The following is a 26,572-nucleotide window of genomic DNA, read 5'->3' as shown; positions in this document are numbered from 1 at the left end:
ATCACGTGGTGACGCTCGGACTCACAGTGCCATTGTGCACTAGCAGGAAAACGTGCTCGGCATTCCAGTAGTTTGGGCGTCTATGACCAATCCCTGCGACCATGCAGCCGGCAGTGCACGCAAAAAGCATTGTCTGCAATGGCCGGAGGCAGACACCAGGTGTTTAATCAGGCTGTAGGAAGATAACCTGCACTCGTTGCGTGTGCAGAAGCACGATGACCAAGTGGACACCAGCAGCATCTGCCTTGATTTCCACGGCGAGAATGCAGACTTGCTATTCTTGCCTTTTCTTCGGTATGGTCGCCCATAACGTGTCCAAGAGCACCAAAAAACAAATATGGTAAATAAAAGCCCGGTGGTACGAGACAGACTTGTACAAGTCTTTAGTTATGTAAATGCTTCCTTAACTAATGCAACAAACCTTCACACTGGGGTTTCTTTATTCTTAAATGTATTTGAAGAAATGAGCAATGCGAAAAGTTTTTTTAATTTTGTACATTTAGATACATAGTTTTATTTTCATTGCTTCTCTTTTAACTACTAGCGTCGTGCTTTTGGTAGAGTCTTTGCAAGAAAACACTAAAATGAGATACTTGGTGCCGTGTGTCTGCGCCACAATGCCTCTTCGTTAAAAGTCTTTCAACTTCGTCAAAGACCGTTAAGTAAAAGACTTGTTTCGCACCCAGTGACACTGGTATGAGATGGCATATTGGGTGAATTAATATTTGTTTATATTTCAGTGTAACAGCGCATAACAAAAAACGAGCAGACTGAAAGTAACGTCGCTTCTTTCATTAGTTGGCTCGTTTCGTTGTGCACTGTTATATTCAAACTAGTTTTAAGACATCCAATCAAAGAGGAATCTACACATTCTTCAATCATGCTGTTTAATAAATTAATAGATTCTTTACCACACTGTCTCAACAATGGGCATATATTGTACAGTAGTAGCCACTTCCCACTGAACAACCGCTCCTTACTTCAGCTTCCACCCACATCCAAAAACATCCAAATCAAGAAATGCTTTTGCTAATCATCAAATTTATTTGTATGTAACTTGACTTTGTTTCCTTTTTGTTTTCTTGCTACGTTGAAATCGACCCTCGTGTTAACATCAAATACTAAAATTCAAGTGGCCTCAAGTGCACCGATACACTCAATTGCGGCCAACTAGCGTTTCAGCCATTTCGCGATTCCTGTTGGTGCCATCCTGATTCACTCTTTGTTTCCTTTCTGAGACCCATTGCGTTTGTTTTCTTGCATCGCCTTGCGTGGCCGTGGTTGCCCTGGGGTGTTTAAGCTCTCCTTTGGCTCCCCTTCTTGCAACTTGTCGTGTTCAGTACAGTGGCCATTTCGAGAGGTGTGCCACTTTGACTGAAGTTGGTTGATGCCCAAGGCCTCGACGTGAGTGGGGCAACTATCTGCGAGTGGCGGCTTTAGCAGGGGCTCCTTTCCAGGCGTCAGCACAGCCTGACGTATGCCTCGTGACAGCCAGCACTTTGAATAGGGGCAGTGTGTTGCTTATATCACCACAGAATAATGCAGTTGCCTTGTGGCGGTCAGTGTTGGGCCGATACAGTGGAACGAGAGAAAGAGCTCGGTCGCTCGGCAGATGGACATCTCATGAACTAAGCTCCACGCGTCACATCATCATGTAGGTTGGTGCTAAATACCTGGCACTGTGTTTGGAAAATAAATGTGCTTTTTCGAGCTAAGGTAAAAGCTTGGGCAAGTTGGTTCACATGCATAATAAAAACCCAGCGCAAAAACAGCAAAAAAGAGAGGAGGAAACAGGACAGAGCGCTGTCCTGTCTCCTCCTTTCTTTTCTGCTGTTTTTGCACTGGGTTTTCATTACATCTTTTTCGGGCCTTCATTGGTCTCACATTGCATTAGCACTTTTTCTTTTTCTCTATAAGCTGGTGCCCCTCGTGCTACAATAGAGTAAACATGGTACTCTCTGAATGGATATTTATTGGCTTTATGCATTAAAAAACAAATTGCAGTAAGGCTGAATCTTCTCGGGCAGTGACCCGACACCTCAGTAGCTTAGCCCACAGTAGCCAAGCAACAATGTTTGTTTTGGGAGTGAATGACAGTGGATTCACAGTCAGTGATAAAATAACCAGCAGCGGTGCGGATAATTATTTTACGTGCCAAGTGTTTTAATGACTGTGCACAAGCTTGTAAACAATGCATACAAGAAAAATCTAGTCAGAAGCATTGCACTGCACTAGGGCTCCATCAGTCGCGAAGGAAGCGCCCACCTTTGCCTGTGGCGAGTTGCAGGTGTGGATGAGGAGACAGGAGGTGAGGCCTGGCTCTTCGGCCATCTGCTCGTAGAGGAACTGGCGGATGCGTGATTGTAGCTCCTCGTATGGCAGCCTCAGTTCCGGTCCCAGCAACGGATGGCCGAACACCACGGCATTTTTGCCGGCCTGCGGTCCATGCTCGAGCTCAGCCTGTGAGCAAAAGGCAGTCCTTTGTTAACTCTTTCTGTACCGCACCCATAGGGCACTATTAGCCAGCTATTGATGGTTTGAACTGTTGCTTTCAAGACATTCTGTGCCGTCCACACACATATTGTGCCATACATCTGTCACACAAAAGAACTGCTATAGTTTTACTGTTCAGTAGCTAGTTTTTTCAACATGGTCGTAATTTTTTAGCGTGCTATGAAGTTGCATGTTCTCCTTATACCGTTGTCACACGGGTACGCTAACCTCAGTTAGCGTTGATATTTTCGATCGTGAAACTGAGAGTCACGTGACTTGCCTCACGACACAAACTAAGGATAACTTATCGCACCAAGTAAGTTACGTGACACTCTGTCTTGCAATTAAAAATATAAATGCTAATTGAGGTTTGTCATAACTTTAGTTAGTGTGCTCGTGTGACAAGGGCATAAGGGGAACCTGACCACCACCCGATGTGGCACAGTTGCACATACTTCAAAAGATCGTAGATACCAACATTACGGGTTGTTTGTAACCGATTTTACAAATTCAACTATCTGTAGTGAATTGGAGGATGCTGCTTCTTGGTGGGACTTTGATTCCAAGAGCAACGAAGACAAAGGCCTGCTTGGGTGAGCTTTGCTTTCTGCCACAGGCAGTCTCAGTTTGTGTTTTAGCACTAGCTGGCCAGGAAGAAAACTTGGAGAAATGCAAGTGCAACTAAAAAACCAAGCGCTTACAATGAGACATGATACTTTATGCTATGCTTTACATTTAGAAACTGCTCTGCCACAAACATCTAATGCTTACAGTAAATCTTTTGTCGGTGAAGTCATGCTCAATAAAAACTCAATTTTTCAGTGATGGTGCCTATTAGATGGCTGCACATTTTGTGTATACCCATAATTTTTGTTACATAATTTTTTTCTAGTAGATCAAAACATGTCTCTACAAACTGTGCTCAGTTTCCTCCTGCAATCTTGGAATAATACATTTAAAATGCTCCCATAACATGCAATTCGTAAATTAAACTTGCATGCACAAGAAGTCCAATGATTCTGCTTTTATCATGTGCCCTACATAAAATGTTAGATGCAGTAGTTGCTTGCACATACACGTACAAAACACCTAGTGCCAAGTTACAAAAAACACCCATTTTCCTCCGGAAAGAAAAGCACACGTCCTGAAGGTTTTATCAACAGGATTTCAAGAGCCGAGCCACTTAGAGCATAGTTCGAAACCCCGGTCAATACTTAAACATGGGTCGTCATACTTCTGAATTCAAGTAAATGGCTAAACAAGCTCCAACATACAGAAAACCTTGCCTTGTTTTTTCACAGGCCAACAATGATTAATTAATTTATCTGTGGGGTTTAACGTCCCAAAACCACCATTTCATTATGAGAGACGCCGTAGTGGAGGGCTCCAGAAATTTCGACCACCTGGGGTTCTTTAACGTGCTCCCAAATATGAGCACACGGGCCTCAGCATTTTCGCCTCCATCGAAAATGCAGTCGCCACAGCTGGGATTCGATCCCGCGACCTGCGGGTCAGCAGCCGAGTACCTTAGCCACTAGACACACAGGCCAACAAGATGACCCACACAGGCCCTCCCACCATCCACACCTCACCAGATCACAATATGCATGCTATCTGGACTCTCTCTTTGCTTTCAGTAAAGGCACCAAGCACGTTTTGTCAGTGCGATGTCTGAAGCAGTTGTAACATAAAGCAACCCTGAAACACTTCTTCAAGTAAGCATGGAATGAATTCACTGGAAGAGCTTATTGCCTCACGAATTCAACACCACAAAAATTTTAAGAATCCGTCCAGTGCGAGTGGAGTTACAAAGATTTTTCACACGCTGCAATCGCATTCTTTTTTTCGTTTTCGTCCCGACAAAAGCACTGGAGGCTAAGCAGGGAGAGATGGGAGGGACATACAAAAAACGTAATGCGCGTCTTGTGACCTTGAGCACGTTTTTTTTTCTTCGAATGCGCGGCCTTTTCAGATTGATTGCGCGCACATATGTGGACAAGTGGCGGCCTCCCGCGGCGATTTCTGTAACAAACGAGCGCGCCATGTTCAAATCAGCCAATGGCAGATAGATGGGCTTTTTGCGAGTGATTTTTTTGCGTATTCTGTCATTTGTTGAGAGAAGAGAAATAAATTTTTCGCTGACTTTGATACTTTATTGTGAATTCCAGGCTGCATGCTGCGCTATAATATTTGGCTCGCGTATTGTCGGGAGCCTCTACTACCGATCGGCAGCATTTTCTGACCATGCTCAAAAAGTGCTGCAGGGCCCCTTTAAGACTATCTAGTCACGATGAAAGAAAGACGACACAAATGCGTTTTCTCTTCTGATGGTGCTTGCATGCTTACCTTGTGTCATGATGAGTCATTTACAGATAACTTGCTGATGCATTTACCAGGCTCAGTTTGCACTGTTTGACTTCTCCGACAATACTAGTGAATGAGCACAAAGATTAACAGAAAGACAACCTGCCCTGTGTATTTCTGTGTAGTTTGATGCATTTCCAGCATTCTGGTGAAATAAGAGAAGAGAATGCAAACAAGCGAAAAATAAATAGATAAATCTGCGAGAACCGTCTCTCCCACTGTACGTCGGCTTCTGAAAAATATGCATCAAAGCATACTTATTTGAGCTTTTGCATAGCTCTCCAGTAACTTGAACAGTAAAAAACAAAAAGTCGACAGGGCTCATGAAGCGCCGCGCGGCACTACGTAACGCGGTTCCAAGGTTCACTACCGGCTGCCTCCACACACGTAACTGCACTCTCTGCGCTGCCACCGGCAAGCAGTCCCATCCGAAGGACGTGGATACGATGCGAAAAGAGCTCTATAACCTTCAGAAAACATCAGATGAACTTACACCGATGCACGCCGGCAATAACGGGGCCCGAGCATAAAGCTAAATTCACTGATGGATGACCGCTGATATTCCGGGGCGGTTTGACAAACTCTCGTCGTCCCCTGAAATCGAAAGTGTCTATGTCGTGTTCGGAGTCTGTGCTGTTATCATTTGAATATTTCAGCCCAAATGCACAAGAATTCCCTGAAATTCGCCATTTTCGTGAAACGGTCCTACGCGACATCGATGCCATGATTGAAACTATGCATGCTGACTCCCACGCACAGAAAGGCTCTTTAAAATCACCACACGGTGAAAAAAGAGAAACACAAAAGCGAAACTGATAAAATACTTCTTTTTTGCACTTTAGATAGCGCAAGGGGTCCAAAAGCGTTTGAAACAGGGCAAATATTGAAATTGTAAACATCAAAAACATACTATCAGTGGCGATAGGCGCGGTCACGAAAGTGTTGAGATGTGGATTGGATCTGATTTGATCTGAATTGCCATGGTTACTATCCAAAATAAACTACTACTCGCATATTCTGTCCACCTTGCCTCGACTACAACTAACAACAATGTCACCAGGACAGAGCCATACTGCAATTTTTTTTATTTCTTTGCCCTTTCACCACGAGAACATGCATGTTGGTGTTTTATTTCTCTGACCTCTGACACTTGAAGCGCGATGAAGTTCCTCAGATTCCTGCATTGAAAGTTAAGGAACACTGTGCAGATAGGGTATGACCACCACTCTCGAAGAAAGGCGTTTCTGATCAGTTCCTGCACGAGTTGGCCGAAGTCTTTTTGAATGAGCACCACAAGACGAAAAAGCCCCGTGCTGCGGATGACAGTGCAAGAGCGGCAGTCATACTGTATCTGCACGATGTTTCACACAAGAACCAAAATGGTTGTAGCATGTGCAGCAGTGTAAGGATAGTGTTTTTACTGCCGTGCACACACTGGGACAGTCTCTACATAAAGTTTTGTAGACCAGCCCGGAGAACCTTTCTTTCGGCAGTCCGTCTTTTGGGTGGCTGCCCGCCACCTACATCGCTGAGACAAAAAGCTTTTCCGAAAAGATACGACAATATCGAAACGATGTGCTTCGCTACAACGCTGCAGGAAACAATCTCGTTAAACACAGCGAAAAAATAGACCTCCGCATCAATTTCGACGACGCCCGGATGACATCGAAGGTAACCACACAAAAAGAGTTCTTAGGGTCCTGACACATCCAAACAAGGCCTGGAAATATTAACTGCTCAACTGGAACCTTACCCAGTGTATACGTGCATGGTCTACAGAACCAGTTGAAAAAACATCGGAGCAACGACAACGGTGGAAAGAAGGACAATGGAGAGGGTGACAATGTCAAGAAAAATCTCTAGCTTTGGAGCCGGCTGAGGAGTTAATCCTGAAGAATGGACGGAATCAATCCAGAAATGTCTGGTCAATTTACAGTTTTTAAGTTTTATCTTTGGGCTATAACTTGGCTGAAAAGTTTATGTAATTAGTATGAAATTAGAAGGTTGCAATTGCCTGAAACAGAAAATTTTGGTGGGCTTGACAGCTGTGACACAATGCAGTTCGCTTACCCGTTCCTCCCAACAATGCAGGTGTTCCTTGTAACTGTCGCTCGCCTGCTGATGCCCGGCCTGGCAATCACTTCGTTGGACCTATCATCAAACTGCACCTTCCTGCCTGGCAATGGCGAAGCAGGCACTGTCCCGCCCCCCTACGCTACCGCTCTGACGCTGTTGCCAGCGTTGTGGCTAGACTACTCCTCCCCCACTTCACCTTGGACAGCCCCATCAAAGTCAACATCACCACTCCGAGCACCTATATATTGCGAACGGTTACCGGCGTCAGCTTGTGGGCTTGGCAGCTGTGACACAATGCAGTTCGCTTACCCATTCCTCCCAAGAATGCAGGTGTTCCTTGTAACTGTCGCTCGCCTGCTGATGCCCGGCCTGGCAATCACTTCGTTGGATCCATCATAAACTGCACCTTCCTGCCTGGCAATGGCGAAGCAGGCACTGTCCCGCCCCCCTCCACTACCACTCCGACGCTGTTGCCAGGGCCGTGGCTAGACTACTCCTCCCCCACTTCACCTTGGACAGCCCTATCGAAGTCACCATCACCACTCCGAGCACCTATATATCGCGAACGGTCACCGGCGTCAGCTTGTGGGCTTGGCAGCTGTGACACAATGCAGTTCGCTTACCCGTTCCTCCCAACAATGCAGGTTAGTAAGCACAGCAGTCAGGGCCGTACCCAGGAATTTTTTTCGGGGGGGGGGGGGGGTTGCGTGTAGAACGGCTGTCATTTTTTAATATTTATACTGGCTTATTTTCGTGAATAAAACAAGTACATCGCTTACTTGTAATAATTCAATGGTACTTTTCAATTATTTGTACCCAAATAAAGAAATTGGTATGTCAACCTCAAATTCTGGTTAACCCTTTGAGACGTAAAGTGCACAATTGTGTACAACACTCGTTTTTGCAATTTTCATCAAGTATAGGCAATGAAAGAGCAAAGTATATCCTACTACGGAAAAATTGAATTCATAATAAATTTGTTTTAATTCAATCTCATTTTGCAGTTTACTGGTACATATGGTCACTTTTCTGAAGACACTACCCCGTTCGATGAGTGGTGTGACGTGCCGCTTCCTACGAGCAATGTGAAAAGAAGAATTTTTCTTTTCTCAACATGAACATCACCGAAAATGAGTTTGCGCTGTATTCCTAGCCTGAGATACTATTCTATCGATGCAAAAAGTGGGCATCTATGACTTCAGGGTAAAGGGGTACTTAATTTCAATTTAATTGCGGTGAGTTGCTATAAAACTCATAAATTCAAGAATTATCCTATTATTTTTCTTACAATAGAATACTGAATGTTTTGAATTAACGTAGAAGCGATTTGACACATCTACAAACAGTTCTCCATAGATAGCGTCTAAAAGGGTTAAAGCAAGAAATAAGTTTGCACAATAGCGCCACCAAAGACGGGGACACCGCGACCAACGGCTCCTGATGAAGTAACACAATGTAACTGCGATACAAAAACGGTATGTATGTGTTACAAGCTGCCACTCTAGCGTCGCCAGCGCGAAGTCGGCGACGGGAATGGCAGCAGGTTAGGTCGTTTCGTACGTAAGCAGAGACAGTGAAGAGATCAGAGACGTATGTGGGGAAAAACAAAACTCTAGTGATATTGCAGCACTGCAGAGGAATCTAGGAATATTGCAGAGGAATATAGTACAACACTCAATAACAACTAACAAAATACACATAAAATCAAATCAGCTTACAAGAGAGAAGTATTACAAACTACACAAAACTAACCAACAATAAAACTACAGATGAGAAAGTCCGAAGGTATAAACAGGTGAAGGGATACCTGTGATGACCGGCAGCGTTGAGTCCACGACGATCGGATGCGAGAAGTCAGAGAGAGTTCTGGCACAACTGCGATGTCGGCGGTGTTGCAGCGCTGGTGTTTCCGGGAGGCTAATGCTTGAAGCCGATCTCGGGCAGGTTGAGCTTACTCGAGATTCAAGTACCGATGCCTACGTTACAGACGTTAATTTCGCGTCACAACTAGACGAATGGCTAAGTTAAGGTGGCCAGCCGACATGGAGCCACAACCACTTAAGGGATACTTCTTGATCTCCTTCTACACCATGTTGGTCAGCAACTAGACTGCTTAGCAAGGAGAAATCCTGCTCTTAAATCAACCTCCGTGTCCCCTGATTCTCGTCCTGGGGGAAAAGAGACCTCTACATGGGTCCAATCATGCACGTTTCATTGTCAGGAACTCCACCCTAAAAATATATTGACCACGTCCCTTTTTAATTAGGAGAGGGTCCTCAACTGAGCGAGAGTGACAACCTGTTGGGGTTCTCTCATACGGCTTGTCCACAAGCAGTTTTGCCCGTGGGAATGGTCAGTTTCCTTGGTTTCAGCCCGTGCGTCTTGCAGTCTACAGCTAGTTTGGGGTGCATCGCGGCCTTTGACGACCCTGCTCGCGCCGCCGTAGGTACAAAGGATCAAACATCGGCGACTAACATTTGAAGAAGAACACCCCATTCAGTACTTCCCTGCACTAAAGGCCAGTCTTTTCATGAGCGAACGGTTCCACCGGTCAGCGGGGGAGTGCGGCGCCCGTTAATTTGCCGTTACGCCGGGTCGCAAAAATGGCAGTCCTTGACAGCATGTATGCAAGCAAACAAACAAGTCGCCCGACATTCCGATCTTCTTGTTACCGTTCGCACATTCTGCTTGCTGGATAGTTTCCTCGTAATTGCGAAAGGATAGAAGGGTTGAAGCTTGGGCTAGCTGGGTTTAGCTTTTAAACGACTCTTGAAACATAGAGGGAAGTTTAAACAAGAAAGTTTTTCCTTCTCGACAACTTGCGAAATTCTGTGAGGACTTGTTCTGGGGTCACTTGAAGTTCTCGATGGATGCTGAGCAGTGCTAGTCCGGTCACTCTGTCGTTCATATGATTTCGAAGGTAGCTCTTCAGCCTTCTCAGTGTGGAAAAAGTCCGTTCCGGGGTCGACGTCGACACGGGTCAAGTCGCCAGGATAGAAAGTAGGCTGTGGATGTTCAGAAAAAAGTCGCGGTTGCACATCCCTAAGGCCTGTAAAGCACAAGCTGGGTGATTCTTTTCTTCGATCTGGCAGCATTTGTTCACCCACAGTGTGAACTCTGCTTCGATGACATTAGCCGAAGGAATGTCGCCAAGGTAAAACTGCACTGCATCATCAATATCAGAAAGGCTAGCCGATGCGCAGAATTTCGGCAGCAGCATGTTCAGGCCAACCACGACCTTCTTATGGGCATCGAACCGGTCTTTTAATTGATTTTCGAAGTCAGCCAGCAAAGGCAAGTACACATTCCTCCGGTAGTACTCTTCGGGAGTAGCAGAAGGTACGTTGCTTTTTTGCATCTGCCTTCCAGTGATGCGTGGTAGGGCCATCTCAACATTTGTGATCTTCAGCAAAGAGAGCGACTTCAGAAAAATCTTATTAAATTCCGTTTCCGCACTAGCCCTTTTTGTGGAAAGAACGTCTATAACATTCTTTACGTGATCGCACGCTTAAGCCAAGTCACAGTCAATTTTTTGAAGAAACTTGCAAAGTGGCAGTGTCAAAGAGAAGAGGTCGCTACAGATCTGAAGCGAAACGACAAACTCGGGCTTCGTAATGGCATTGAGCAGTTGAGAAGCTTTTAATGAAGTATTAGATGACGCGGCCTCTTCTTCCAAATATTCGAGGAAGTGTACAATAGGCACGTACAGTTCAAGGAAACGCTGAAGTGCATCGTGACTCTCTACCCACCTTGTTTGGCAAAAGGAGAGAACTGATTTTCTTTTTTCTTGTGTTAAATCTTCTACTTAGTCTCGCAGTTGGTTCGTCCTCTGTGGCGAAGCTCTCACAAACGTACAGGTTGAGGATACAGTTCCCAAACAGTTGCGGATGCTGGGGAGTTTGCATGCGTGAAGCAGAGCAAGGTTCAACGAGTGGGCGCTACAATGCACGTACAACGCTTTGGGCGCTGTTTGACGAATGAAGGCTTGAACACCGTTAAGATAGCCGCTCATTGATGTCGCGCCGTCGTATCCTTGCCCGCAAAGAAGGTTCAGGTCAAAGCCATGAGCTCTAAGGCTTTTCAGGATTGTGCTCGCCAGCGCCTTGCCAGTGAGATCGTACACGGGAACGAAATCTACAAAATCTTCTTTAAGAATGGGCACTCCCGACGTGTCGTGTCCAACGTACCTTACACATTGGGAAATGTGGGCGGTGCGAGATATATCAGTGGCCTCGTCAGCTAGAACTGAAAAACACGAACCTGAGTTGACGTTTTCCACTATCTTTCTTTGTATGATTTTACCACAGGGGGTGATCAACTCATTTTGAATTTTTGGGCTCGTGTACAGCGCATTCGCCGGAGATGTTTCCATTTAGCTCTCAAGGCGGCATCTCCACATTTTGCTCTCATCCTAAGCAGTGCGCAGAAATTTCCATCATTTTTGAATGGCAGCACTCACTTCAGACATATTTATCGGACCAGAGTCGTCTGTGCCGCGAAGTGGTACTTCTTGCCTGCCACAGAAAAGGATTGTTTCTATTATTGGCAGCAAGTTCTTGCGGTTTTCTTCCGCTTGCTTTTTAAGGCCGTGGTCAAGTTGTGTTAAGATGTCATGCTGTGAGCGGGACCGCACTGCTAAAAAGTTCTCCGATAGCGTTGTTGACATGGCGTGATAACTGCTGGATGCGTGGCTCTTAAAGGTGTCCATGGCTTTCTTGTAATTGGTGAACTCCGTAGTTACAAAACAGCCCAAGCGCTGGTGCTGCCCTTTTCCTGCACACTCGCTTGCAAAGACTACGCAATATTTGCATAATGCTCCTTGAAACTTCTCTGAATAAACAAGCCATGGGTAACGATCTACCCAGTGGGGTTAGAACTTCAGATTCCTTTTCCCTGTGGCTGGATAATCATAGTTAGCCGGAGGGGTCCACGGATTGAGCAGCAGCTTCTGCATCGTCTCTGGATCATTTACATTATTGCTTTTCGAGACAAACAGTCCCAAGTCGAAAATATTCGCACTCGTCACACAGAGGGGAGGCAAACCAGAATGTGTAGGTGCCATGCCACTCACCTTCCTTGGGCATTTCCCAGTGGTAAAGGTATCACTTTGCCCAGCGTTGACTGTAGAACAAAGATCACTTGGAGTTGCACTGCGGCCACCATCATTTCCTGGCGGCGTATGGGTGTCCTGCTTGTGTTCGTTTTCAGGTGATTCATATAAAGCGGTGCATTCTCCTGAGTCGCTTCAGAAGTTCGGACGCGCTTTGTTTTCAACCAGTGCTGAGGAGGGCGAAGTTTTATCCTTCGAAGGAGGCGGTTCTTCTCCGTCCGCTTAATCGGTTCAAACTTTCTTGAAGTAAGACGCAAGACTCCTTTGCTTCGTTGTTGCAGAGTGTCTTTTCATTTTGCTGCCGCAATCCTGTGCACGCACACAGAAGTGGCCAGTGGCTCCAAAAGACGTTTGCGACTGCTTCGACTGCCTGGCGTGAATGGCGGGCAATGTTTTCTTCCTCTCTTATCCACTTTACAGTGGCTAGAATGTAGAAGTGTCATGAACGCGCTGGCTCCCGCGTGGCGCATGTGTTTTCTGAACGCCGCTACAGCTGGTGTGCATGCAGGCCCATTATTGTACTCCAGCTGCAGCAAACTGGATAAACGCTACTTAAAGACCTTTTCATAGAAGACTCCATGGGCACTGCATACTCCCCTTAATATACGTGAACACCAAGAATGCACTGCCCAGACATTTGCACTCCCGTGGTACCGTCCAGAAAGGAGGTGTTGCTCCGTTCCTGTGAAAAAGTCACCTTTTCACAGACGGCTCCCTGGGCACCTGCATAATTCTTTCTGGGCTGCGCTAATTAAATAGCCGTGGCCCCCCAAAAATGCACTTTGTAGGCTGTGACATCAGCCTCTGTACTCCCGCGCGCAGCCCAGCTTGGCGGCGTTTTTTTCCTCCTGTGAAAGTTGACCGCTGGTGCCGCATTGTGTGTTTGCTTTATCCTCGCTTTGTGCGCTTTGTAGGGAGGCGCATACACCTTCTGTGTACAGAAGAGTTAGATTTCCTTGCGTGTGGTTAAGGTTGTTCGAAGTTGCTTGGATATGCCAGTCTTTCAGTAGATGTCATCTTCGATGATTCGTTTCGGTGGCGAGAACTACAGTTTGAGAAAAGTTTGCCCTGCAGCCTGCGTCCTCGGAATGGGCCGCTGAGTTTTTCCGCTTAGGGGTTCCGCTCCCTGACAAATTTGTGCACGTCGTGTTGGTGTTGCTGTTGCTGTCGAACTGTTTACCTTCACGGAAGTAGTTGTGCTTTTCGTAAGAACCCAAAGCCGACACGTGCGGTCCGCACAGACGGATAACTTCTCCAGTGGCAATGCACAAGGAAAGCATCTGGAATCAATAAAGGAGCTGCTACGGTGTGAAAGACAAAAAAAAAAAAGACTCGAAGGAACGCGAGGGCGGAGAGCAAAGATGTACAAATAGGGCAGGTGCGCGTGCGGGGGAGGGAGCGCTGAGGTGTTCTGGTAAAAGGGTAGGTTTGAAGAAAGGAAGAAGAGGGAAGCAATGCCAGGAAAGTTGCAGTGTAACTTTGGCAGCTGGTGGTCGCTGTGGAGGCGTGTAAATATTTTAGTATCACCCGAAAAGTTAAAGCATCAAAAAAATTTCGAAGGAGGTCAAAACCCCCTCAACCCCCCCCCCCCCCCCCCGTAGTTACGGGCCTGACAGCAGTCTTTATGCAAAAAAATAAAGTGAATACTTTCTAGTACAGCTGCCGGGCCCACAGTATCTTGTCACTATCATTGCCGAGCGTTTATATGCATTTACTACGTACTCTTGTTGTTATCTGGTGACGTTGAAACTAACCCTGGTCCGGAAATGAACGAAATTCTTGCAGAACTCGGAAAGATTAGCGCTGGACAAATCAAACTAATATCCGATTTCGAAGAAGTAAAGCAGCAACTCCTCAAAACCGACAAAACACTGTCGGATCTAGGAAAGCGTATGACCGAACTAGAACGCGATTGCCAAAATATTACCACGTTCCATTTCCCAAGTTTTTGTTATCGTCCGAAAACACCGCACGATTCTCAGCGCAAACCGCGCCTGCAGTTTTCTAGAAGGTTGCGGACTGTAGTAGATCATTTCGATAAGATCACGCCCACTGTGCGAACGGTACAGATTGTTCTGGAAGCTACGCCACCGCCAGCGATAACGCTAGAACATTCGACGGCAAGAGTATAAATGCCGACGCGCTTCGCCGCTTGTCAGTTGTTGATCGAAGGCCGACGCTCCGTTCGCCGCTATCAGTCCGAGACTGCTATCTGTGCGAGACTGCTGCTGTAATTGGACTTTCAGTTTACTGGCACAGGTTCGCCCAAATAAACAGTTAAATCCTAACACGAAGTCTCCTGTCTTCGGCCACGTCACGACCCCGTGACATCTGGTGGAGGTGCTGGGTACACGGCTTGACGGGGGCGTCCGGTACATGAACGAAGCCGTCCAAGAGTCCATGGGCATCCCCCGTGGTGTTAGTGAAGAAAAAGGATGGGACCCTACGTTTCTGCGTCGATTATCGCCGCCTGAACAAAATCACAAGAAAGGACGTGTATCCCCTCCCACGAATAGACGACGCACTTGATCGGCTCCATAACGCCAAGTACTTTTCGTCAATGGACCTTAAGACTGGCTATTGGCAAATCGAAGTCGACGAAAGAGACCGAGAGAAGACGGCGTTCATAACACCGGACGGCCTCTTCGAGTTTAAGGTGATGCCCTTCGGCCTTTGCTCAGCGCCTGCAACGTTTCAACGCGTTATGGATACAGTACTGGCAGGATTGAAATGGCAGACTTGCCTTGTGTACTTGGACGACGTCGTCGTGTTTTCCTCGAGTTTCGACGAGCATCTTCGGCGCCTTGAAGCTGTACTTCAAGCCATCAAGACTTCCGGACTCACACTGAAGCCAGAAAAGTGCAGATTTGCGTATGAGGAGCTCTTGTTTCTGGGGCACGTTATCAGCAAGTCTGGAGTTCGTCCCGATCCACGGAAAACAGCCGCCATCGCCGACTTCCCGCCCCCCACTGACAAGAAAGCCGTGCGCCGATTTCTGGGCCTGTGTGCCTATTATAGGCGGTTCGTGAGAAACTTCGCCCGCATCGCCGATCCTCTCACTAACCTTACCAAGGCCGACGTGGAGTTTAAGTGGGAAACGCCGCAGGAACACGCTTTCCAGGAGCTTAAACATCGCCTCCAGACGCCTCCGTTACTTGCCCATTTCGACGAATTCGCCGAGACAGAAATACATACTGACGCAAGCAGCGTAGGTCTTGGCGCCGTTCTTGTGCAGAGGGCTGACGGACTTGAAAGGGTTATTAGTTACGCCAGCCGATCGCTATCCAAAGCAGAAGCAAATTATTCCACAACAGAAAAGGAGTGCCTCACCATCATCTGGGCTACGTCGAAATTTCGCCCCTACATCTACGGCAGGCCCTTCAAAGTTGTGAGCGACCACCATGCATTGTGTTGGCTAGCCACCTTGAAGGACCCCTCAGGTCGCCTCGCACGATGGAGCCTGAGACTTCAAGAATATGACATTACTGTCATTTACAAGTCCGGCAAAAAACACTCCGACGCCGACTGTCTCTCTCGTGCGCCTGTCGACCAACCGCTACCCGACGACCCGGATGACGACTACTTCTTAGGAACGATAACTACCGACGACTTCGCTGAACGACAGAGGGCCGACCCGGAACTTAAGGCCCTAATAGAATACCTCGAAGGCAGGACCGCCGAAGTCCCGAAGATATTCAAGCGCGCACTTGCGTCGTTCTTTCTACGAAACGGTCTTCTACAAAAGAAAAACTTTTCACCGCTTCGAGCTAAGTACCTTCTTGTGGTGCCTTCAGCTCTGCGACCAGAACTCCTGCAGGCCCTTCACGACGATCCGACGGCAGGGCACCTCGGTGTTTCTCGCACGCTCGCGAGGATACAAGAAAGGTACTACTGGCCACGTCTTACCACCGACGTCACTCGTTATGTGAGAACATGCCGGGACTGTCAGCGACGCAAGACACCGCCGACAAGGCCAGCGGGACTTCTGCAGCCAATTAATCCACCTTGCCGACCTTTCCAGCAGATTGGTATGGACCTACTGGGGCCGTTCCCGACGTCGGCTTTCGGAAACAAGTGGATCGTGGTAGCTACCGACTACCTCACCCGCTACGCCGAGACAAAAGCCCTGCCAAAAGGCAGTGCATCCGAAGTAGCTAAATTCTTCGTCGAAAATATCGTCCTACGTCATGGCGCCCCAGAGGTCCTTATCACCGACAGAGGAACGGCATTCACTGCCGACTTAACTCAAGCAATCTTGGCATACAGCCAAACAAACCACCGCCGGACGACAGCGTACCACCCACAGACCAACGGCCTCACCGAGCGGCTTAACAAGACGATCGCCGACATGCTGTCAATGTACGTCGATGTCGAACACAAGACGTGGGACGCCATTCTTCCGTATGTGACCTTCGCATACAACACGGCGGTGCAGGAGACGACGCAGATATCCCCATACAAATTGGTCTACGGAAGGAGCCCGGCAACGACGCTCGATGCCATGTTACCCAACGTCACCGACGAAGAAAACCTCGATGTGAGCGAGTACCTTCAACGCGCCGAAGAAGCCCGACAACTTGCGCGTCTCCGTATCAAGAATCAACAGACGACCGACAGCCACCGTTACAACCTACGACGACGCTTCGTGGAATACCAGCCCGGTGAACGTGTTTGGGTGTGGACGCCGATACGCCGACGTGGACTAAGTGAAAAGCTTCTGCGACGGTACTTCGGACCGTACAGGGTGGTTCGACGGCTCGGCCCACTTGATTACGAGGTTGTCCCCGACGGCATCACGAACTCTCAACGACGCCGATCGCGACCTGAAGTCGTCCATGTCGCGCGCCTCAAGCCGTTTCATGCGCGCTAACAAACTGAACAAGTGTTTTTTTTTGTATTATTGTTGTATCGTATTTATTCATTGTACTTTCTTGCATTATTATTGTACTTTCATCTTTAGTTAAAGCATCGGGACGATGCCTTTTTTCAGAGGGGGGGCAATGCCACGTTCCATTTCCCAAGTTTTTGTTATCGTCCGAAAACACCGCACGATTCTCAGCGCAAACCGCGCCTGCAGTTTTCTAGAAGGTTCCGGACTGTAGTAGATCATTTCGATAAGATCACGCCCACTGTGCGAACGGTACAGATTGTTCTGGAAGCTACGCCACCGCCAGCGATAACGCTAGAACATTCGACGGCAAGAGTATAAATGCCGACGCGCTTCGCCGCTTGTCAGTTGTTGATCGAAGGCCGACGCTCCGTTCGCCGCTATCAGTCCGAGACTGCTATCTGTGCGAGACTGCTGCTGTAATTGGACTTTCAGTTTACCGGCACAGGTTCGCCCAAATAAACAGTTAAATCCTAACACGAAGTCTCCTGTCTTCGGCCACGTCACGACCCCGTGACAATATTTTGCCCATACGAGCTGACACTGCCGCAATTCAAGCCGACACTACCGCAACCACGCACTTAGTTTCGATTTTGAAAAACAGCTAGATGACGCAGAAAACTGATCACGCCGCAACAACTTAATCTTCTATAACCTTCCAGATACTAACGCCAAAGAAACAAATATTGAAACAGAAGAACTTCTCATTAACCACTGTCTTGAACACTTGAAAATAAAAATTGACCGAGTGCATCGCCTCGGCCGCCACACCAATGATCGTCGCCGCCCGATAATTGTCAGGTTCACATTCTACAAAACCAAAGAAAACACCCTCTCAAATGTTAAAAAGTTGAAAGAAACAAATTTCAGCATTGGCGAAGATTATTCCCTCTGAGTTCGTACTTCCCACTGTGATCTCGTTGCGTTCGCTAAGCATAAATGAAGTAAATTTCAGATCTGTTTCAAAACTTTGTATATGCGTTCCGAACGGTACATTTGACCACGATTTACAATCGGTTATAGAGGTCGCATAGCGATCACCACACCTGCAGACTAAACCGCACCACCGTCAAATCCAAACATGTAATGAACTTTAGTTTTTTTTCTGTTATCTTTACTAATGTTCGTAGTCTCATGCTGAAGTGCCAACTCGTGTCGAACGTTGGGGCGTCTTCCAACAGTAATATTTTTGTACTACCAGAAACTTGGCTAACCGATGAAGTTACAGACGCCGAAGTGCTCTCGGACTTACCCGATTATCAGTTATTCCGCACCGACCGCAAACGCGGCCGGGGCGGGGGGGTTGCTAATCGCTGTTGGCCCAGAAATACCCTGTTCTGCTGCCAACATAAAATCTGCCTTTGAAATTCTGTGGCTAGTTTGCCACGCTTCCCCTCAAACATTCCTACTTGGGGTGTGCTACAGGCCACCGAGCACCAATACAGGTTTTTCACGTGATTTAAACAATATAATGAGCACACTCACGACCACCTACCCTAACGCTCACATTTCACTTTTTGGGGACATTAATTTCCCGAAAATTGATTGGCATAACCCTGCACCCTCATCGGCATACGATGCCGAAACGAAAGATTTTATAGACGTTTGTTTGACTTTTAACTTATCTCAAATTGTGTCAGAGCCCACGCGTATATCAGGCGGCTGTGCTAACATCCTAGATTTAATACTATCCGACCGGCGAGATTCTTTATCGTCCATTTCATACCTACCCGAAATTAGTGACTACAAAGTAATACATGCAGATTTTTCCTTCCCTCTTGAGGGGCGCGACAAACTCAAGAAAACAATCACCTTATACGATAAAGGTAATTATGAGGCCATTAACAAAGAACTCGAAAACTTCTTTCCAGACTTCGAACATAGCTTTCACTCCCGATCTGTGAGCGATAATTGGGAGATTTTTAAAAATAAGATGAATGAATTAATTAGCAAATTTATCCCCACAACATCATTCCGTAGCACGCCGCAGAAACCCTGGTTTACAAACAAACTAAAAAGACTAGCGAATAAAAAAAAGCGCCTTTTTCGCGCAGCAAAAGCAAAAGAGACGCCTGAAGCTTGGGCAAAATACAACGCAGCTGAAAAAGAATATACTGCCACTATTAGTAACGCAAAATACACGTTTTTGAACCAGGATTTACCAGGCATGCTAACCGATAACACACGTAAATTCTGGCAGATCGCGAACCCTCGGACTACCAGCACCATCCACCTTACTAATGATTCTGGTCACATTCTCTCAGATGATCAGTGTGCTGATGCTTTTAACGGCGCATTTTCATCTGTATTTACTAACGAATCCAGCGTACCTTCCTCTTCCGCCCCAGTGCTGTTGACATCCTATATGTACTCTGTTTTTTGCGCAGGTGGTATTTCAAGTATTATTCAAAACATGAAACTGTCCTCATCGGGTGGCGTCGACGATATCAACTCAAAAGTATTAAAAAATATTTATGACACCATCGCCCCATTTCTGTGCTTGATGTATGCGCAGTCGCTCTCCACAGGCATTCTTCCAGATGACTGGAACATGGGCAAGGTCGTTCCCATCTACAAATCAGGTGATAAGAACTGTCCATTGAACTACCGCCCCATTTCTTTAACAAGCGTCCCATCAGAAAAAACTAGATTTCAGCTTGAATAACATATCCTTGTGGTGCGAAAAATGGGGCATGGCTGCAAATACCGACAAAACAGTCTCTCTTCGCATAACGCATAAAAAGAATCCCTAGCATTAACACCTATCTATGCTAGGACAGACACATATAAGTTTTACCCGCCGTAAGAATCCTTTAATTTTTTCATATTATATCGCCAATGTCCCTGCACAATTACAACCATCCTACAAGTATCTAGGTGTCACATTGTATCACGATCTCACTTGGAATGCGCATATTACTAACGTCAGTTCATCGGCAAATAAAACTCTGGGCTTCTTGAAGCGTCACCTACGTCATGCACCATTTTGCGACGTTAAACTCCACAAATCAATCATTACGTCATGCACAAAAACATGTGAAGTTGCTGGCATATCAGTCCCTCATCAGATCGAAACTTGAATGTGCCTCCCACATATGGAACCCGCCCCAAACATACCTCATTAACGACCTCGAATCTGTCCAAAATTGCGCCGTTCGAATAATTCACTCCCAGTACTCATAGGACATCAGCATTTCATCCTTGAAAGCACAATCCGGTTTATCAACCCTCTCTGTTCGCCGCCGTATCGCCACCCTTTCTCTCTTTCATAAATTTTTTTCATTCTTTTCTCAATGCAGCTTCTTAGATCCTCCCCCTAACATACATTTCACACTGCACAAGCCATCCACTTCAAGTGTCCCGTTATCGCAACAGAACTGCCACTTTTTCCGCTTCTTTTTCTCCCCGCGCCGTCAAGGATTGGAACGACCTTCCCTGCTCCATTGCTTCAACCACCTGCCCATCATCCTTCGCGACAAATGTTACAAATCACCTGTGCTGCGAAAATTAACGTATTCAAATGTTCTCTTTTCCTGTGTATCCACCCCTTATGTAATACCCCTCAGCGGGGTCCTTAAGGAAATAAAAATGAAAATGAAATGAATGAATAAAAATCGAATAGAAGTAATGAACCAGCAGCATGGCCTGACAGACTGCCTGCAGAGTACGTATAGTAGGCATGGCAAGAAACGCGGACATAGGGTGTCTCCCCTATGTGTGGCTGGTGCAGAAGCGTTGCTAATGTTCGAGCTGCACACAGTCGTACCGTGCACGATTAACATCCCATAGCTCGAGTCATTGTAGCCACGATAGGTTAGGGTGAGTAAGGCAATAGGCTAGGTCAACAAAACAAACTTTATTGCTACGTTAGCAAGAACGCGCAAAAGTATTGTAGAGGGACTGTACGCTTCATAGAGATAACAAAGGGTAGGCTTACACTACTGGTCATTGATAGCCTTAGCTCGCAGAATTTCTGGAGGTCAGTCGTCCCAGTCCGGTGGCTGGTGCAAGAGAGACCAACTTGTGGTCACACACTCACTTATATAGTTTAACCTCCTAGTTTTCCTCTCCCCAAGAAAGGTTGTTTCCCTCGCCGACAAACAGTGACCTGTTCCCCGAGACGGGAAGCGAAGATAGTGTGTGCTAGCCGTGGGGTGAACAGCCCTCCGAAAGAGGCTTGATTGTCTCTCTATCTAAGAGGGACCGATGTGACTTTGCAGCTAGCCTGGCCCCGCTGCCGTAGGAAGCATCACCATGCGTGCTTCGCCAAAATCTTTCTTGCTGTTTTGGATTTATTTTGAAATGAATGTAACCTGGATGATTGATAAAGAAACATAGTCATGCATGATACAATCAAAGGCATGCTTTTTTTGCCATCACGGTCAGAGCCCGGTGAAAACAGCGCGCTGCTATGTTCGCATTACCCTTCATCCCCTGTCTAATCATAAAAAACTACAATAAGCAGGAATGCAATTAAACTTGCACCAAAACACAAATTTTCAAGCTTTCTAATACGCGGTGCTGTTTAGCGCCAGCTTCTTGTAATGTACTCGCGCAGCACTGCCACACGTAAGCAGCGAGTGGAGGCGTAGCATGCGCTCGACAGCCCGAGGAGAGCGCTTGCCCAGGCACTGAGAAAATAGGGGAGTTGCCTTGCTGTATACATAGGCTTTTATGCCGACTTCAAACAATTAGTTTTATAATAAGTTGAACAGTTATCGTTTTATGCCATGATAATGTGTAAAGTGATGTTCGTTTCAGACTAACTTTTCATGCCCCTAAATCTTCATATCTCTGAGCCATTAATAGCTCATATTGTTCCACATCATCTGTAGAATGCAAATAATTATCAAGAAAGTGCATATAAAACATTTTGGTGGTCAAGAAAATTGCAATGTGAAAATTCTCAGAATCCTCAACCCATACTATTTGCTCACTTTAGGTTCGTAATAATGATACAGGTGATACCAAGTTTTAACGGAGATACCTGCACCCTTCGCAGGTTAAAAATATCTGTGCAAAATTTCATGCCCATTGGGCTATCATAAGCACTAAAAACATGATGTCCAAACTCGAGAAGTTGCCCAGAAATGGATCTTGAGAAAAACACATTTTAAAGGTGTAAGTGAAAGCTCATCTATATGGAAAAGATGTGTTTTTTAAGATGACTTCATCCATCATGAGAGCTTGGCAATTATGGTTATTTTGAGCATGTCATTTTCACAAGCCTCTTATGTGAACTGCAATCGTAAACAGCCAGCTGACAATTTCCAGGGGACTCTAGACAATAAGCACTTTTTAGTTTTTCAGTAGTCTCCTTGTGCTCCTTAACAACAATTTTAACCTACTACTTCGAGTTTCATTACAACCTTCAGTCTTTGTGTCATGAAAGGAGGGAAACTGAACTTGTGGAAGTAAATAAAAACTAACAATAAGTGATTTTGAAAAAAAAAAAAACACTTTACGCTGTGGCTTTCTTGTGACTTTATTTGTGAACAAGACTCCCATACTGTGTGCCAAGACGTCAGTAAATTTGGTGTTGTTTTGGTAAGTGTACACTTTTGTGTTTACACTAAGCAACAGTTATGCACTGCCTTTTTTTTCCCTCCGTCTTCTAGCTGTTTGTTTATTTATTAAAAAATACTTTACAGGCCCAAAGGCATTGAGTAAGAGAAGCTACAGTGAAAACCGGAAGTAAACTTATTACCTAAGAACAATGCTATAGTGCATGTTATTATTAATAGAAATACTCTGTAAAAAAATTAACAAGATATTCAGACATCGTAATGCAACAGTTGACAAAGAGCTGACTACACCACACTAATCAAAAGAAATGAGACACTTTACAATAAAAAAGCTTAAATAAAGGAGAAAGAAAAGACTCACAATGCTATATCGAAAAAATGCATCTCAAGTTTGTGTTGAAACGTGTTCGGGTTACCATCAGAAGGCATATCGTCGAGAAGATCGTTTTGCATGCAGATGGCTTACGGTAGTGCTGTCGAGTTAAATGTGTGTTACCAAAGATGCGGGTAAACCTGACATGATTATGTAAACTGCGTGGTGTTCGGTAAACTGCGTGGTGTTCCAAGTTGTAATGATGATGTTTTGTTACTGTAGACATACTTATGAAATACTGTCGAACATGGTTATATTGAACCCACATCTATAGAATTTTCGGGTATATCGAACTCACAAGTTATCCCCTTGAAATTCCTTCGTAAAAGTATAGAAATTCGCAGGTTTATATCGAACGGTATTTTTACCCGCCTTCAAATATATCGAACGCCAAAGTGCGCTTCAGCACTCCTTCCCTTCCCCCCCCCCTCCCTGACTTTCGAGCGCAAGTTGGAAGGCGCGCTTCGGCACTCGCAGCGCCCAGCGATTTCCGCGCAGCACCACGCCTCCACCAAAACGCTCGAAAAAAGATAATGGCGAGAGGGCTCAGACTGTACAATCTCTAACTTGCGCTTGCGGAAAAGGTTTTTTTTTCTTTCTTTTTCTCTTTCGCGTGCTTTCTCCGTGTACCCGGCGAGCAGGAACGAAGGAGATGACGTCCTCCTTCTTTCGCCTTTATTTTTATTTTTTGTTGTTGTTTTGTGAGTTTTCATCAGCCAACCATAGCTCACACTTTTTGCTGTTTCTCTCACAGGTGGCCATCGCCTCGCGAGCGCTTTGTTGCTTCTGCTATCGCGTTAGACGCTGCGCCGTGCTCCCGAACAGGCTGCAGAAATTAGGCGTCTTTTCCTTCTTCAAATCGCAACCACCACCACCTATCGCGTTGCCTATGTACTACCGGTTCACCGCAAGTGCAGAATTCTTCTTTCGTATGCGTAGTGTGCAAAGCCGCTGCAGACTCCTTGAATTGCCAACTTCTTGTGTAGCTACGGCCAGCGTCAAGAAGCGCAAGACTCTTGACATTGCGACGAAGTTTAAGGCGGACGACTTCGGGATACCAAGGAGCACTGCGAGTACTTTGTTGAAAAACAAGGCAAATATAAATGCAAAGGCGGCGAAGCAGCAAACGTCGGGAGCCTGTCATGTGCACACTTCTGCCCACTGGAATGTTGAAAAGGCATCTATGCCTGATTTTTAGAAGTGCACCTGAAGAACATTCCAGTGAATGACCCGATGATGCTCGCCGAGGCCAAATGATTTGCCACTGCACTCTGTGAAACAACGTCGCCGACAACAGCAGATGGCTTCACCGATTTAAGCAGCGCTACAACATCGTTGTAGTCTTTTACAACTTGAAGTGCACTATTACCTATTTCGAAACGCTGCTCTTTTCCGAGGTTGGTGTACATTACTGTACATGTAGCGCGTAGACAGGATAACCGCTGGTCAATAAGGGTATAAATTGGCAGCAGCAAGCACAGGACCGGGTTAACTGGCGGAACATGGGAGAGGCCTTTGTCCTGCAGTGGACGTAGTCAGGCTGATGATGATGATGATGACAACATCGTTGGCCAAACCAATTCTGGTAAAAGCGAAGCTGTCAGCAGCCAGGACTTCCAGCGGTGGATGACGAAGGAGTGGCCAGAAATCTTCACTAAGTTTTCTCCCGTATAGATCTTCAGTGCATGGCGAGACGTGAGTAGGGACACGGCGGTCAACTGCTTCCGCAAGGCAGGCTTTGCGACGGCGGAACTTGCAGAAACCGGTGAAGACAACGACAACGAGTACACAGACGACACGTTTCGCGAGTTGTCATCCCGCTTTCCGGCAGCAGTTCCACGCGAAGTGTCTGCGGATGACTGCGTGGAAGCAGACTGCAATGTCCAGGCTGACAGCTCATAATGTGACGAGGAGGATCGTCCAGACGAGGCGCTGGCTACACACGCGCACTAGAGTGCCTCGATGCCCGCTCTTCCGCTCGCGGGGCAGCGCACATCGAGGCACCCTATACTCTGTTTTACTTCGGTGAATGCCTGTTGCCGTTGCGTAAGCTCTGGGAACTCTTGTACTAAGGCGATGAAGCGTAATTCTCCTAATGAATGGAGTGATTCGGGCTGAGTGGAGGATGCAATCACGATTTGCCTTGAATTGCCACACAACATACAGGATCCTGAAGCCGTTTGTTTTGAATATCAACCATCTGACCGAAGCATTGCAGAAAGTCAGCACCGAATATGGTGAACTTAACATCAGCGGCTACGAAAACCCATTTGAACGATCTGTTGAAACTGAAGTTCAGTGTGAATGAACGGTGTCTGTATGTTCGTATCATCATGTATATTGACGGCTTGGGGTGGTGATGTAGTAGGGTTCTTCCTTTCAGTTTAAGACGCGGTATCACACTCACCTCAGCACCTGCTTCAACTAAAAAACGAGCCCTGTTGTTGTGGTCGGCAACAAAACATAACGAGAGACGACTTAAAGGCAATGTAGAAGCACTGGTCACCCTCCGTGCTTGCCACATCGCTTCTCAAGTGTGCACAGAGAGGAACACCATTACGTGCAGCGTTTCTGAACTACCGATAATACCAGCATATATTTTGCCGCTGTGGTTGTGATAGCGACGTGTTTGGCTCGCTTGTTTTTTGAGCTGTCCTGCTTGTACACAAATCTGATAACGTCTCTGTGAGTCGAGAAATATCTGCACACATTTTGAAAAAAACTTTCCGTTTTTGGAGTAGCATCTCTCCTCAAAAATATTATGAACTGATTCACAGAAACTGCTTTTAGTTGAAGCATTCTATTATGATTGTCATCATAAACCACCCCTTAATTTCGGTTAGATGCTGCCAATGCTTCAGTGTCATGTATAATAACATTTCTTCCATTTTACGGCCACTGATTTGGAACTCTAGTCAACCATATAACATGTACATCTGTGAGGAAAATAAGGCATGTCCAAACCATACCTCTATCTACTGAACTGTTTGTGTTGGACACACTCAAACGAAAGAATACTTACCGGAGTGTGCTTTTGCATGCTTGCCACCTCTTCCGAAGCCAGCTGCTGTTCGAGCTCCTTCTTGGCCTGTGATTTTATGGCAGCTACAGACCTAGAGCAAGACAACAACGGCTAGTGAGCCACGCACAACTATTTTCTCTGCCGTCACAGGACAGTGTACCACGATTAGCTCACTCGACAGACACCCACGTTAACACACAATGAAAACGTGCGCTGTGAAATGCTGCAGCAGCAGTGCAGGCAGCAAGCCTTTGTGGCAGTGTAGGGCAGGAGCGTAACCAGGCCTCTCTGCATGGGAGGCATGCAGAGAGCAACATGCAGACGAACGTCAACGAGACTGATGAGAGACCAACTTCCTGTGCTTGTTGTGGGAGGTTTTAGGGAGGAGGAAAAGGTTGACTGGCCAGCGAGACACGAGCCACAGGCAGCAGAAAACAGGCATGGTGGAGGCCTAGCTTTATCTAGTAATATGTACAAGAACTTTACCACACTGATGTGTATACGTGACACCAGGGGTTGCCCGACACAACAGAAGTCGGAGTCATGTGTGTGGTGTTCTTACTTGTCTGCTCACAAATGCTACGTGTGCTTAATGTGAGTCATCATGATGACTTTGTTACCAAGACGACTGAAAATATGCTCACTTATGTTGAGGTGCGGCTGAGAAGGTGGCACCACCTGCAACAATGCACCTGGTGTTGCCTTTTACAGCACCTTTCAA

General features: G+C 46.4%; 1 protein-coding gene across 3 annotated transcripts in view; it reads right to left on the bottom strand.

The window, feature by feature from the left end:
* The window catches only part of Gint3 (GDI interacting protein 3), a 213,216-nt gene that overhangs the window by 106,031 nt on the left and 80,613 nt on the right, over window positions 1-26,572 (bottom strand). For 2 of the 3 annotated variants that reach the window (XM_037424316.2, XM_037424315.2), the window contains exons 3-4: window positions 25,852-25,942; window positions 2,266-2,460 (exon numbers count right to left, since the gene is read on the bottom strand). In XM_037424316.2, coding sequence (XP_037280213.1) covers window positions 2,266-2,460; window positions 25,852-25,942 — 286 coding nt within the window. Of the gene's footprint in view, window positions 1-2,265; window positions 2,461-25,851; window positions 25,943-26,495; window positions 26,566-26,572 lie in introns of all 3 variants that reach the window. The other variant, XM_075896513.1, reaches the window with a different exon arrangement.

Source organism: Rhipicephalus microplus, chromosome 5, assembly GCF_043290135.1.
Source record: "Rhipicephalus microplus isolate Deutch F79 chromosome 5, USDA_Rmic, whole genome shotgun sequence".
NCBI lineage: Eukaryota > Metazoa > Arthropoda > Arachnida > Ixodida > Ixodidae > Rhipicephalus > Rhipicephalus microplus.
This window is presented reverse-complemented; position numbering and strand designations above follow the sequence as displayed.